The 12,153-nt window shown below is 42.0% G+C and overlaps 1 protein-coding gene across 1 annotated transcript; it reads right to left on the bottom strand.

Annotated features, from left to right (window-relative positions):
• Positions 1-2,070: 2,070 nt before the first annotated feature.
• On the bottom strand, positions 2,071-11,939 carry LDHA (lactate dehydrogenase A). The gene is made up of 8 exons (XM_058546102.1): positions 11,837-11,939; positions 9,505-9,654; positions 7,792-7,909; positions 6,429-6,602; positions 5,802-5,975; positions 4,978-5,095; positions 3,385-3,508; positions 2,071-2,803 (listed from the first exon to the last, which is right to left on the bottom strand). The coding sequence occupies exons 2-8, from the start codon at positions 9,628-9,630 to the stop codon at positions 2,639-2,641; spliced, it is 999 nt and encodes a 332-aa protein (XP_058402085.1). The 5' UTR covers positions 9,631-9,654; positions 11,837-11,939; the 3' UTR covers positions 2,071-2,638.
• Positions 11,940-12,153: the final 214 nt, after the last annotated feature.

Raw genomic sequence — 12,153 nt, 5'->3', positions numbered from 1 at the left:
GAACCGACGCACCGCTTCTCCGGCCATGCTGAGGTCGCGTCCCACATACAGCAACTAGAAGGGTGTGCAACTATGACGTACAGCTATCTACTGGGGCTTTGGGGGAAAAATAAATAAATAAAAATTATTGTATCAAATAATATGAAGTTAATAAATGTAAATACATTTTAAAAAAGAGACTGAAGGTGCCTCAGAGTTTCCAAAAGGTTATAGGAATAAGTACACATTTCTTTTAGGGATAATTAAAAAGTTCTAAGACAGTGGTGAAGATTATGCAACTATGTGAATCCACAGAATTGTACACTTTAAAAGGGTGAATTTTATGGTGTGTAATTATATCTTAAGGAGGTTATTTAGGAAAAAAGCCTAGAGGAAAGCAAATCCTATTATGATAGTTAATTGTCAAGACTGTGTCAGTCTCGTCCTTTTACATTTGAGACACATTTTTTAAGAAAAACAATTATTTCTTTTAACTAGCTCTCAGGAGGGAAACTTTGGGAAAAGATCCTGGAGGAGTGATGACAATAAAGTTGTTCTAGATAACCTCCACAGGTGCATTTTTCAAGCCTAGATAAGGGTCACAGTTATAGAAATGTTTTGAGGGAAATCTAAAGAAAATTTTTGAGTAGACAACTACCAGGACTACTTGGTTTAAAATTCTTAAATACCATTGTTACTGACCTCTGGAGAGCAAAGGTTCTTCAAAATCTGTGTCCCCCTATAGTAGCAAAGTAACACTGCTTATGTTCGTTCGGTTGGCAAATGTCTTTTACATTCATGTGTAGAATGTTGTCTGCATGAATTGTTGGGTACCAATTATGATTAATACTATTATCAAGTTATATACCTTGGGGCTTAGTATAGTCATGCATCGCTTAATGACAGGATATGTTCTGAGAATGCTTTGTTAGGTGATGTCGTCATTGTGTGAACATCATACAGTGTACAGTGTATGTACATACATACATACAAAATTTGCCACCCCATAATGTGTCTCTTTAATGTGAGGATTATTTTAGACTGCTTATTTTTAAGCAACAAATGACTAAGAAAGTTTTTGTTACCTCCCCCTTAACTGCCTAAAAGAATTCAGATTAAAAAACCTGTCTCAGGAAGTGAGCTATCACCTTAGCTAACAGGAACTAGCTGGTAGACAGGGAGGAACCTAGAAAAGCCTGTTTGTTGGACTTCCCGCTGTGTTCTTCTGTTTCTGTGTGGCCAAACACTTGTTTTCCAAATGTTTGCTCCAATTCCTGTGAATTGCCTTCCTTTTCTTTCAAGTCCCTCACTCTCCCCACCCCCAACAGCTTCTTTTGTCATTCGCTGAGAATGGTATTTAAGGTGAAAGCTTTGCCCATTTTGGTGAGTTACTTGGTTTTGCTGGGTTACTCCCATGTATATATGTTATTAAACTATTTGTTTTTCTCCTGTTAATCTATCTCATGTCAAATTAATTCTTAGACCAGGCAGAACCTAGAAGGTACAGGAAAATTTCTTCCTTGCCTACAGTACTTACACAAACTTAGATGGTATAGCCTACTACACACCTAAGCTATATGGTATTAATCTTATGGGTCAGGGCCGGCACCATGGCTTAGCGGTTATGTGCGCGGGTTCCGCTACTGGCGGCCCAGGTTTGGATCCCAGGCGCACACTGACGCACCGCTTCTCCGGCCATGCTGAGGCAGCATCCCACATACAGCAACTAGAAGGATGTGCAACTATGGCATACAACTATCTACTGGGGCTTTGGGGGAAAAAATAAATAAAATTAAAAAAAAAAAAAATCTTATGGGTCTATTGTTGACCAAAACATCATTATGCAGTGCATGACTGTATATTAAAATGATTGATTATAATGGAAATGGTACTAAAACAACCTACTCAATCTAGTCACACCCTTAATATATTAATTCATATTAAACTAAAGTCTGAGCATTAGTAAACAGTACCCCTTAAAAAATCATTGCAGGGTTGCCCAAGAATAACCCGATAGTGGCTCCCAATAATGTAATGAATAAATAGTAGCTTTATGACTTTATATCTTAATATAATTAATTACCAGAGTAGTCACTGTTCAAGGTTTATTTCGTGTTTTAGTTGGTATGACACTTGGATAGCTGGTTGCATTATTTATATGTAGATTTTTCTTTTTACATTACATGGCAATGTACACTATTCTGATACATATAGTACACAAAATAAGATCCTTTAGAATACACAAGACATGCAATACTGGATTTATACATTGCATCCCAGGATGTGATTGACTGAAGAAAAAAAAAGTTGGGCTAGGTCTGTTGGGTGAAGGAACCAGAAGTTATAACACAGAGTAAACACACATCTGGTTTGAAGGGCAACTGCAACATGTGCAACATTGGCAGTGGTGCCTCTGAAGTGCTAGAACTATTTTACACCAACCAGTTTAGGAGTACACAAGGTAAGTATCAATCAGCATCAGGATATAGCTGCAGGATTTGATGAACCATTTGTATTTCTAACTTTAGGAAACTATGTTTTTCCTAGGCTATCTTAATATTACTGCTTTTGTCACAGGTCAGATAAAAAGGACAATATGCACAATCTCCAACTAAAATCCTGTTGCAGCCTAGACAGTGAAGTGGTACATTAGAAGACTTTAAAACTGCAGCTCTTTCTGGATCCCCCAAAGTGTATCTGCACTCTTCTTCAAACGGGCCTCTTCCTCAGGAGTCAGAGCCACCTTCACAATATCTGAGATTCCATTCTGTCCCAAGATGCAAGGCACACTAAGGAAGACATCCTCTTTTATTCCATAGAGACCCTGAAGACAAAATGAAAAATATCTTACGTTTTTTGTCTATGAATTCTGGGGTCTCCCAAGACTCTCATCCTCTACAATTGTCAGGCTTATTTAATACAACCTAGTAAGTATAAATTCCTTTCCAGATTTTCAGTTAGGATGTAATAAACATGTAAAAGAAAGTCATTAAAATAGCAGCAAGATTTGCATTCTAAAAGAAAATCTAAACTATTGCCATTATTCATAGCACTTTCCAATTTTTATTGTATAACACCATGGTAACTCTAACTTGAGTATAATTTCTGTTTTTCCCAAAGGACAGAAATCTGCTTTGATGGTCTTCCACCCGTCTCAACACAATTGAATAGAGAGTTTTTCAGTCAACAAGTTATCAAGTATTTATGTGCTGAACACAGTGCTAGCGGACACTGATTCTAAGGCTCCACCATGTCTTTTCAAAAACGAAAGTTGCAGGTGCATTAATTTATTTTACTTAAATCAGTGATTGAGGACTTATATTAATCTAATTGCTTTCTAAGAATCTTTTTTAAAAAACAGGAAATAATGGCATTCAAGTACAATGTTTCACTACATAGACCTACCTTAATCATGGTGGAAATTGGATGCACCCGCCTAAGATTCTTCATTATACTTTCTGCCAGATCTGCCACAGACAGTCCAATGGCCCAGGATGTGTAGCCTTTCAGTTTGATCACCTCATAAGCACTGTAGGGTAGGGAAGGGCAGGGAAAGGGAGGAAAAAGTAGGGTGGGAGAAACAAAGAAAAACAAAGCTTTCACTGAACACACACTTGATAGTAAATAATGCCACAAAGTTACTTTATACACTTAAGAGTAACCCTTGCCGTGTATACCAGGATATTAATTATAGGGATATTCACAACAGTCCTGTTAGTAATAGCAAAAACATGGCAACAAGCCCAGTGCTCTCCAACAGGGGAATGGATAAACTGTGGTATATTCACATAGAGAGACTATATTTCATAAAGTGGAATATTACATAGCTGCTAAACAAACAACTGTAGCTACATGCAATAAAATAGATGATTCTTAAAATAAAATGTAAAATATTGAACTTTAAAAAGTAAATCCAAGAAGATTACATATAGCATGCTTGACTCAGGATTATTTCAAGCCGGGACGGGCTGAGGGGACGGAGGAATGAGTGGGAGAAGGAGCACAGAATTCACTCATTTCCAAGCACCAATAGACTAGTAATTCTAACCCAACAAACACTACAGTTAGTTGACAGCTATTGTCAATGTTTCTTGGGTTTCGAGGTGGGTTCACAGGTTTTTAATTAAACAAATACAAATAAGAGGGCCTTGCCTAGACCAATCATGATTCATTATTCACTTCTATAGACCTGAGGTCCAGACAAGACTACATCATTTATAATAAGTAAATAATGCCACCAAGTTGAAAGCTTGTCTGTTTCAACAATTTCTAAGTTATTATTTACATTTTTAGTACCATTATGAATCTAGACATTGCTTAAACTTTATAATCATCTGAATAAACAAGCTAGCTGTGTTTCTATTCATAAAGACTATAATAGGAAATTGGATAAAAATTCTTATTCCTAACTGAATGAATCATACATGCTGTTGAAGTAAAGACAGAATCTCAAAGAGTAGACTTAATCTAACTTGTTTCATCTTTATAGTTTACAATACAAGTGCAGAAAGATTTATCATACTGTAAATTGAGAATTACGGCAAAAAAAGATAGACTGTAGCATTAATAAATAAATATAAATATTTTTAATACGTTTACCTATTTTAGAGTATGATCTTTCACACAACTTTTTCTTTTTTCCGTGAGGAAAGTCAGCCCTGAGCTAACATCTGTTGCCAATCCTCCTCTTTTTGCTGAGAAAGATTGGCCGTGGGCTAACATCTATGCCCATCTTCCTCTACTTTCTATGGGACGCTGCCACAGCATGGCTTGATAAACAGTGCATAGGTCCACGCCCAGGATTCGAACCTGCGAACCCCAGGCCGCCAAAGCAGAGCACACGAACTTAACCACTATGCCACCAGGCCAGCCCCAAGATCTTTAACAAAACTTTAGAAAACAAGTTCTCTAACAAAAAGTACTCAAATGGAAATGCTATTAAACTTTTAATAAAAATAATTTTAATCTTCTATATTGCCAAATTATGAGAGCGATTACCTGTCAACCACCTGTTTGTGAACCTCTTTCCAATGTTCCTTATCTGCATCAGTGCCTAACTCAGGGTGCAGATTCTTTAGGGAGACACCAGCAACATTCACTCCACTCCATACAGGCACTAAAAGAAATAGTACAGAATACATTTATTTCCATGTGCCATCCAGCAGACTAGTAATTCTGACCCATTTTTCTAATTCTCTTTTCTTATTTGGGGAGGATTACCCACTTTTGGTAGATGGTCAAGACTACCAATGCCCTCACTTTTAGACTTTTGTTGATTAGATTATATAAAACTAAGAATTTTCACTACATTCTAACCTGTTTTCCTAACCTATTGGGATGTTTAATCCATATATATCTGAAATGTAAAGACAGTATGAGATCATAAGGGGAATTTTCTTGGCATAAGGAACTGAGAACTCTGCGCAAATTATAACATCTTTCAACTGTGATAATAACAGAATTTTTTCATACACTCTATTTGGATTGGCTGACTTTTTCAGGGCCAAGCAGTTCAAGTCAAGTATAAACAGCTGTGATATTACATGATTGAGGTCATCGTAAGAGCTGTCATCTTATTTAACATGTCCACTGTAAGAAGTAAAAGAACTTTCATTCCCCATCCCCCATGCCATAAAATATCACACAAAATGGCTAAAATCTCAACAACTCTTAGCATATAATTATACCAAAAGATAGATTTCTGAAAGCCAGTCTACTCTGATGAATGGATATCTGATTTTTGGCTCTGATTTGATAATGAAACCCCTGTAAATATTTTAAACAGTCTTTTTGAAAACAGAGAGAAAATAAGTCCTGCTTACCACTAGAATCTCCATGCTCCCCAAGGATCCACCCATGACAGCTTAATGGGTGAACTCCCAGCCTTTCGCCCATTAGGTAACGGAACCGGGCTGAATCCAGGTTGCAACCACTTCCAATAACACGGTTTTTGGGAAAGCCGCTTATCTTCCAAGCCACATAGGTCAAGATATCCACTATGAAGAAAACATTTAGACAAAGATACTAGGTAAATCATTAGATAATGATTGGCTACTCAAGATATATGGCTCTGTATGGATCTTGATATTGATTATGACCAATCAGTATTTTTCTTAATATTTTTAAACCTCTATACTATGTATAATATAGCAAATACATTAAGTATTCAAGAAGTGTAGTTGAATGAATAAACTGCATCAATAACACATTATTCATAAACTTATCCCTTATCCAAGATCTTCTTGGGCAAGTAACTAATTTTAAAGTTCCAACTACTTTCAGAGGCATTGTATCCCGTTTAATGTTTTAAACATAACTATTTTACAAAAACACAGATCCACTTTCAGGAGGAAAATGAAAAATATGAGAAATAAATGTGTGTACACAGAATCAGACATAAACCATCAGTTTTACCCTACCTCATCTACTTACGCAACTAAAAGTCTCACCTGGATTGGAAACAACAAGCAACTTGCAGTGTGGGCTGTATTTTACAATATTAGGAATGATGAATTTAAAGATGTTCACGTTACGCTGGACCAAATTAAGACGGCTTTCTCCCTCCTGCTGACGTGCCCCAGCTGTGATAATAACCAGCTTGGAGTGTGCAGTCACACTATAGTCTAGACAAAAAGGAAACAAAAACCAGATTTAGGCCTTTAAGAGAACTCCATGACCTAGCCAGCAAAAATCTGTTCCATACAGTTTTTTTTATGGACAATTTTATCAGTGTGTTGTGTAGGTGGCAGATTAATTCCCCCAATGACCCCCAGACTCTTTTAGTTTTTTTGATGAGGAAGACTGGCCCTGCCTAACATCTGTTGCCAATCTCCTTCTTTTTCCTCATTGTCCATGAGCTAACATCTGTGCCAATCTTCTTCTACTTTTTATGTGGGATGCCACCACAGCATGGCTTGATGAGTGGTGTGTAGGTCTGCACCCAGGCTCCAAACCCACGAACCCAGGGCCGCCAAAGCAGAGCACATGAACTTAACCATTATGCCATTGGGTGGGCCCACTCCTCCTTCAGTTTTTGGAGTTTTATCACTGTGGCCACTTACACGGAAGAAGAGTACATCAACACCTTCCTTGTATTCTGGTTTTAGTCACACTGTGACTTTATGTAACTATAACTGGGAGGAGCTGGAAGGAATCACATGAGATATAGCCCCCAATTTTTTGCCACCTGAGCTAAATGCTCACACTCTTCCATAATTATATTTATACTTAACAACTTAATTGTGGTCATATCAGCCCAGGGACAGGCCTTTTTTTTTTTTTTTTTTTTTCCCAAAGCAGAGGCAACTTTACACTTATCAAGCATGTCTTGCTTCTAGTTACCCTGTGGCACAGGATGGTTAACCCAGGGATGAAGATAATGAAGGGAGTTACCTATCAGATAAGTGGTCAATGATTTTCAAAAAGTGTCAAAACGAACACTATTTGGGCACGGTGCTCGTGAATGGGAAAAGGTCAAGCCAAGAATATGTGCTGAATAGGCTCATTTACCCTATTCTTAACTCTGTGTCAGTATGTGAAAGGAAGTTGGGGGAGTAAGTATATTTAATTTAAATATTTGAAGCAATATGGTTAAATATGGACCTAAGGAGCTTTACTAATTACATTCTAATTCAGATGCTTTCCACATCATAGACAAATTGGATTTTCTTTTAAAACCATTTACTAGAAATTGAAACTTTGGTATCAATAAGCACCAATGCAAAATTGTTCAAAGGCTCTCTTATCCTTAATAAATCCTTAATAAAGAATTAAGTCTAGCATGGACCACAATATAAACTTGTTGAAATCAACCTTTGCTAGAGACAATTTTTGGTGTTCTAAGGAAAAGGCTGCCATGTTGGAGATCCATCATCTCTCCTTTCAATTTGTCTTCAATAACATCAACAAGAGCAAGTTCATCAGTCAAGTCCTAAAAGACATAAAATTTTTAGTTAAATGGAAAATTGCTACTTCCAAATTTTTAGTAGAGGCATGCAAAATTTCTATATTTCTGGCATAGGAGAGTTCTGCTACTTTATTAGTATGATATACCTCAAAGTAGAGACAGGCCCCATTTAAAAGCTAACCCACCAATGAACCACACATAGGAAGAAGCACTGACCCTCTCTCCAAGCCTCTCCCCGCACTGGAGCAACCTCTGCAGGAAACTCCATCACCACCGTATGGAGGCAGAACACTGGACTGGAAGTGGTTAGAGTAACGTCCAGTTATGTAAAACTGCTCTATTTACTCTCTCAAATTCAGTTTAAAACATTGATTTTAGGTTGTTATTCATCACACAGGTGATATTGATCAGTATTAAGACTTGGAATTAAAAAAAGTGATATTCTGGATCATTCCCTGTTTATGTTTTCCATATATTAACCAACACTAACAGTTTTACATAAAGATAGATTTATGCATTGCAAAATATTGGTGAAAAATATCAGTTGAACCTATAAAAGTTTATAGGTGTGTCTCAGAGCAAGAGCACCAACAATAGCTTTAATACAAATGGGATGTGTACCATTATAACCACAGAGGTTATACTAGCTAGCTGCAGATCTACCCCAAATCATCTACAGTATAATGAGTGATCTGGCAGCTACTCTTACCCACACCTGAGTTAGAGGGCATCACAGGAAAAGACCATAGACAGGTCAGACCATAGATGGGTCAGACCATAGACGGGTCATAGGTGTGGGAAAAACAGGTGGCATCAATCTCTGATCGAGTGGGTAAGGAATAAGAGTAGGTATACCACATGGCCTCTCCTAAGAGCACATACAGAACAACCTGTGTTGTTATAAGACCTCCGCATAGCTCATTTCTGTCTTCAGCCCTCTCACTGGAGAGAAGTGAGATTCACTTGAGATTCACTTCTCAGTCCTTTTCTGTTCAGAACCCAGAATTCATCATTTCATTTTATTACAAATTCCAAATCTGAATTTAAAATATTTTAATATTGTAAATAGCCTCAATTTCTTTTTTAGATAAAGCAGGCTTGACTACTGTAAAAAGTGTTCCTTATTCATTCACAAGTTCTCTTTTTCTAATTAAATTTTTAGCTCCATAACTGGTACCAAAATTGCTATCCAAGGGGTGGGGGCAGGGGCAATAGGGACTTGAGTGACAGGAAGACTTTAAGATTTTCCATTCAGTGTGATTTTAACTTTACTATATGTATGTATCATTTTCAATTCAAAAATTACTTTAAAATAATTTTAGCTTGTTTAAAGGCATGGACTCTTCTTCATTTGCAGGCAATTAATGTATGTTAATACAACAGAGTGAATTGAAGGAACTGAGTCTCCAGTCTAATAACTTTTTATTTTTTTAGTTCAGATACCCTTTTAGTACAGCATCATGTTTCAAAAGTTTGTTTTACATAAAGTTCTTTGAATGAGTGCATAAACCTAAATATTTGCATGTACAATGTGATAATGCAACTCTTGGGAGAGGTAGTGAGGGGATGGGTGGGGTCAAGGTATCCTTGGCTTCCAGTGATGATGGGCTCTCACTTACCTTCATTAAGATACTGATGGCACAGGCCATGCCAACAGCACCAACCCCAACAACTGTAATCTTATTCTGGGGCGCATGTTCTTCCTTAAGAAGATTCTGAATCAGCTGATCCTTAAGAGTTGCCATATTGGACTTAGAACCAAAAGGTATCTAGAGGGGGAAAAACAGGCACTGTCACTGCATCCTCTTTAAATGAACACATTAACCAAAAGCTGTTCTGAAAAATCTTAAGTTTACTTCCTTTTGGAGTACTTGCCATTAAAAATCACAAGGGATTACTAAAAAGGGGGAGGGAAAAAACCTCAAGATAGCCAAAAGAGAGCTGAAAGGCCTAATGCTAGGGTCTGGTCTGGCTAGGATCCTGGTGTGCAGGACCTTACCTTGGCGTGGAAAAATAATATTGACGTTTGGGTGTAAGTATAGCCTCCTGACGGCTCACTCATCGTGGTGAGTTAACCCCAAGCGGGGCCGGCCTTTCCTCAAACAAGAGGATAGTGAGCTGCCCGCCCAGCTCTACTCCAGTCACCAGGCCTCCCGCCAAGCCTCTCCAGCACCAGAGGTACTCCCGGAGGGCGCCACCAACCGCTTCGCGGCGCCACCCGGGCGCCGCGGGACGTGCAGCAAGCTCTGCTCATGCGCGCTCACTCATTTCCCCCGCCCCCGAAGGGGCGGGGATCAGACCAACAGCTCGGTCCGCAGGAGCCCGCGGGTTGTACGCTCCACCCAGATTAGCAGCCACCCCCTCCCTCCCGCCCACCCACGAAACCTGCGCGCATGCGCATTCCAGGGCGTTGGGCTAGGACCAGAGCAGTCTAGTAGCTGCTGGCCATTGGGAGGTTGGCACTGGCCCCGACAGCGGATACCCAAGATGCCCCGCCCGAGATTGGAGACGATTAGGAACTATCCTGCTCCCCGGGTGAGAAGGCGTGAGCTCAGAGTCAGATTTTAGTGCTTCGAAGCAGACGCCAACAACGTGAAGCCCCGCTGGCAGCCACCCGGGCCTGGCACGGGGCCAGAGCCAGACTTGAAATCGCAATACCAGGAACCAGGGACTGTTAACCAACCGGGAGGGAGGCGCCTCGTGTGGCTTCTGCAGTGATCCTGGTTGCAAAGGCGTGAGGCCCAGTATGAGGAAATTTTTTCAGTACAGGAAGTGCAGAAATAGCTGCAGAGGCCTGAGGCCTGGAGCCCTAAACTTAACAGATACTTGGTGCAACCCCGGATTTCCAGAGCCGGGGAGGGGGGCTTCGGCTCTGCTAATCCAACCGCGCACTGCGTTCACTGGAGAGATGATCACAGGTTGTATCCCGAAAGCACCACCCCAAAAGTCTCCCGAAAAGTCTGGACACCGCCCCAAAGGGCAAAAATATCCGAAAGGACTTCCAGGCAAGCAGCCCAGAGTCCCCAAGCTGGAATCGGGTCTCTCCTTACAAATCACTGCTATTTCTAGACAGCCTTGTAGGGTTTCTGCAGCCTGGGGGAGGGGAGGGAGGAGTTCTTCCTGCAGAGACCTCCTGGCTTTACCAAAACTTAAGCCCTGGGCTCCAGCGGTTCCTTCAATGTGGGGACACGGGCGGGGGAGGAGCCCTGCAGAAAGAGGGTCTACCCCCCAACTCTGCCACCCACACACCGTGACTTTAGAGATGCCTTTCCTAACCCTCTCCCAGCTTTAGGTTCCCCCATCTGTCAAAAGGAGGGGGTGGTACCGATGATCCAACTCTCAACAGACCGTCCGAGGGAGAGCTGAGACCCTTCCCGCTTCATCCTTGCACGCACCGTGCCCTGCGTAGCCCCCAATACATCAGTAGCTGCTTAATAAATGTAAATGTAATTTACGCAAAGAGCGCTCTATAACTGCAGGCAGCGGCCGCCCCCATGCAGCCCACCTCTAGAGAGTCCCAGGGTTAAAATGCGACCCAAGCGGCGCTCAGCGGCTTTCCGTATTCCAGGAACCCGCCCCAGACTGCTGAGGCTTTTTCAGCTCCACCGGCTCCGGGAACTCTGAGCCGTTTGCCGATTTCGAGCCCGGAGGTATGCTCCACCCTTCGGATCTGTCATCTCCTTGTCCTTCTGCATCCACTCGGGCTTTTGACCTCAGGTTGGGTGCGGCCACCTTCTCGGTTCCCCAGCCCGGCCAGAGGCCACGGTGCCCACTTAGAGCAAAAGCAGGGTGCGGCGGGCTCCAAGCCCACACGTGGCTTGGGCCACCGCCCAGGCCTCTGCACTCTGCATCTGGGAAGCAGCACCCACCGCCCCCGGGAGCAGGGACCCCTTCCCAGGCAGCTCGCTCTCCCGCCCCCTCGGGCGCAGGGCGCGCGGGGCCCGACCGTACCAGGAGTGCACGTCGGGCGGGCAGGCGGGCGGCGGCTGCGCGCGGCGCTAGATCAGGACTTGCTGCAGCTACTCCGGTCTTCCGAGCCGGGCGCGGGCGGGGCCTTAAATGGGAACCGAGAGGCTGACGTCAGGGGGGAGCCGGGCGGACGTGCGGGAACCCACGTGTGGGTCGGGCTGGGGGCGGGCTCCGAGCCGGGCGGGGCAGTGGAGAGGCCCTGGCGCCGAGCGCGCAGGCGGACCCCGGGCAGATGAACCGACCCACGTGCGCCCGGACGTCTAAACTGCTGCCCAGAGCCACGCTGTCTCCGGCCACAG

Source organism: Diceros bicornis, chromosome 7 (assembly GCF_020826845.1).
Source record: "Diceros bicornis minor isolate mBicDic1 chromosome 7, mDicBic1.mat.cur, whole genome shotgun sequence".
NCBI classification, from domain to species: domain Eukaryota; kingdom Metazoa; phylum Chordata; class Mammalia; order Perissodactyla; family Rhinocerotidae; genus Diceros; species Diceros bicornis.
The sequence above is the reverse complement of the archived record's forward strand: the minus strand, read 5'-3'. Positions and strand labels throughout refer to the sequence as shown.

What these genes read in the sequence shown, in the direction of transcription:
- LDHA (XM_058546102.1), bottom strand. Translation starts at nt 9,630, where the DNA reads ATGGCAACTCTTAAGGATCAGCTGATTCAGAATCTTCTTAAGGAAGAA. An exon ending in GCTTGTTGTTTCCAATCCAG is followed by an intron (nt 5,976 to 6,428) that starts GTGAGACTTTTA and finishes TTTTCTTCATAG; the next exon opens with TGGATATCTTGACCTATGTG. An exon ending in CACAAACAGGTGGTTGACAG is followed by an intron (nt 3,509 to 4,977) that starts GTAATCGCTCTC and finishes CCTACCCTACAG; the next exon opens with TGCTTATGAGGTGATCAAAC.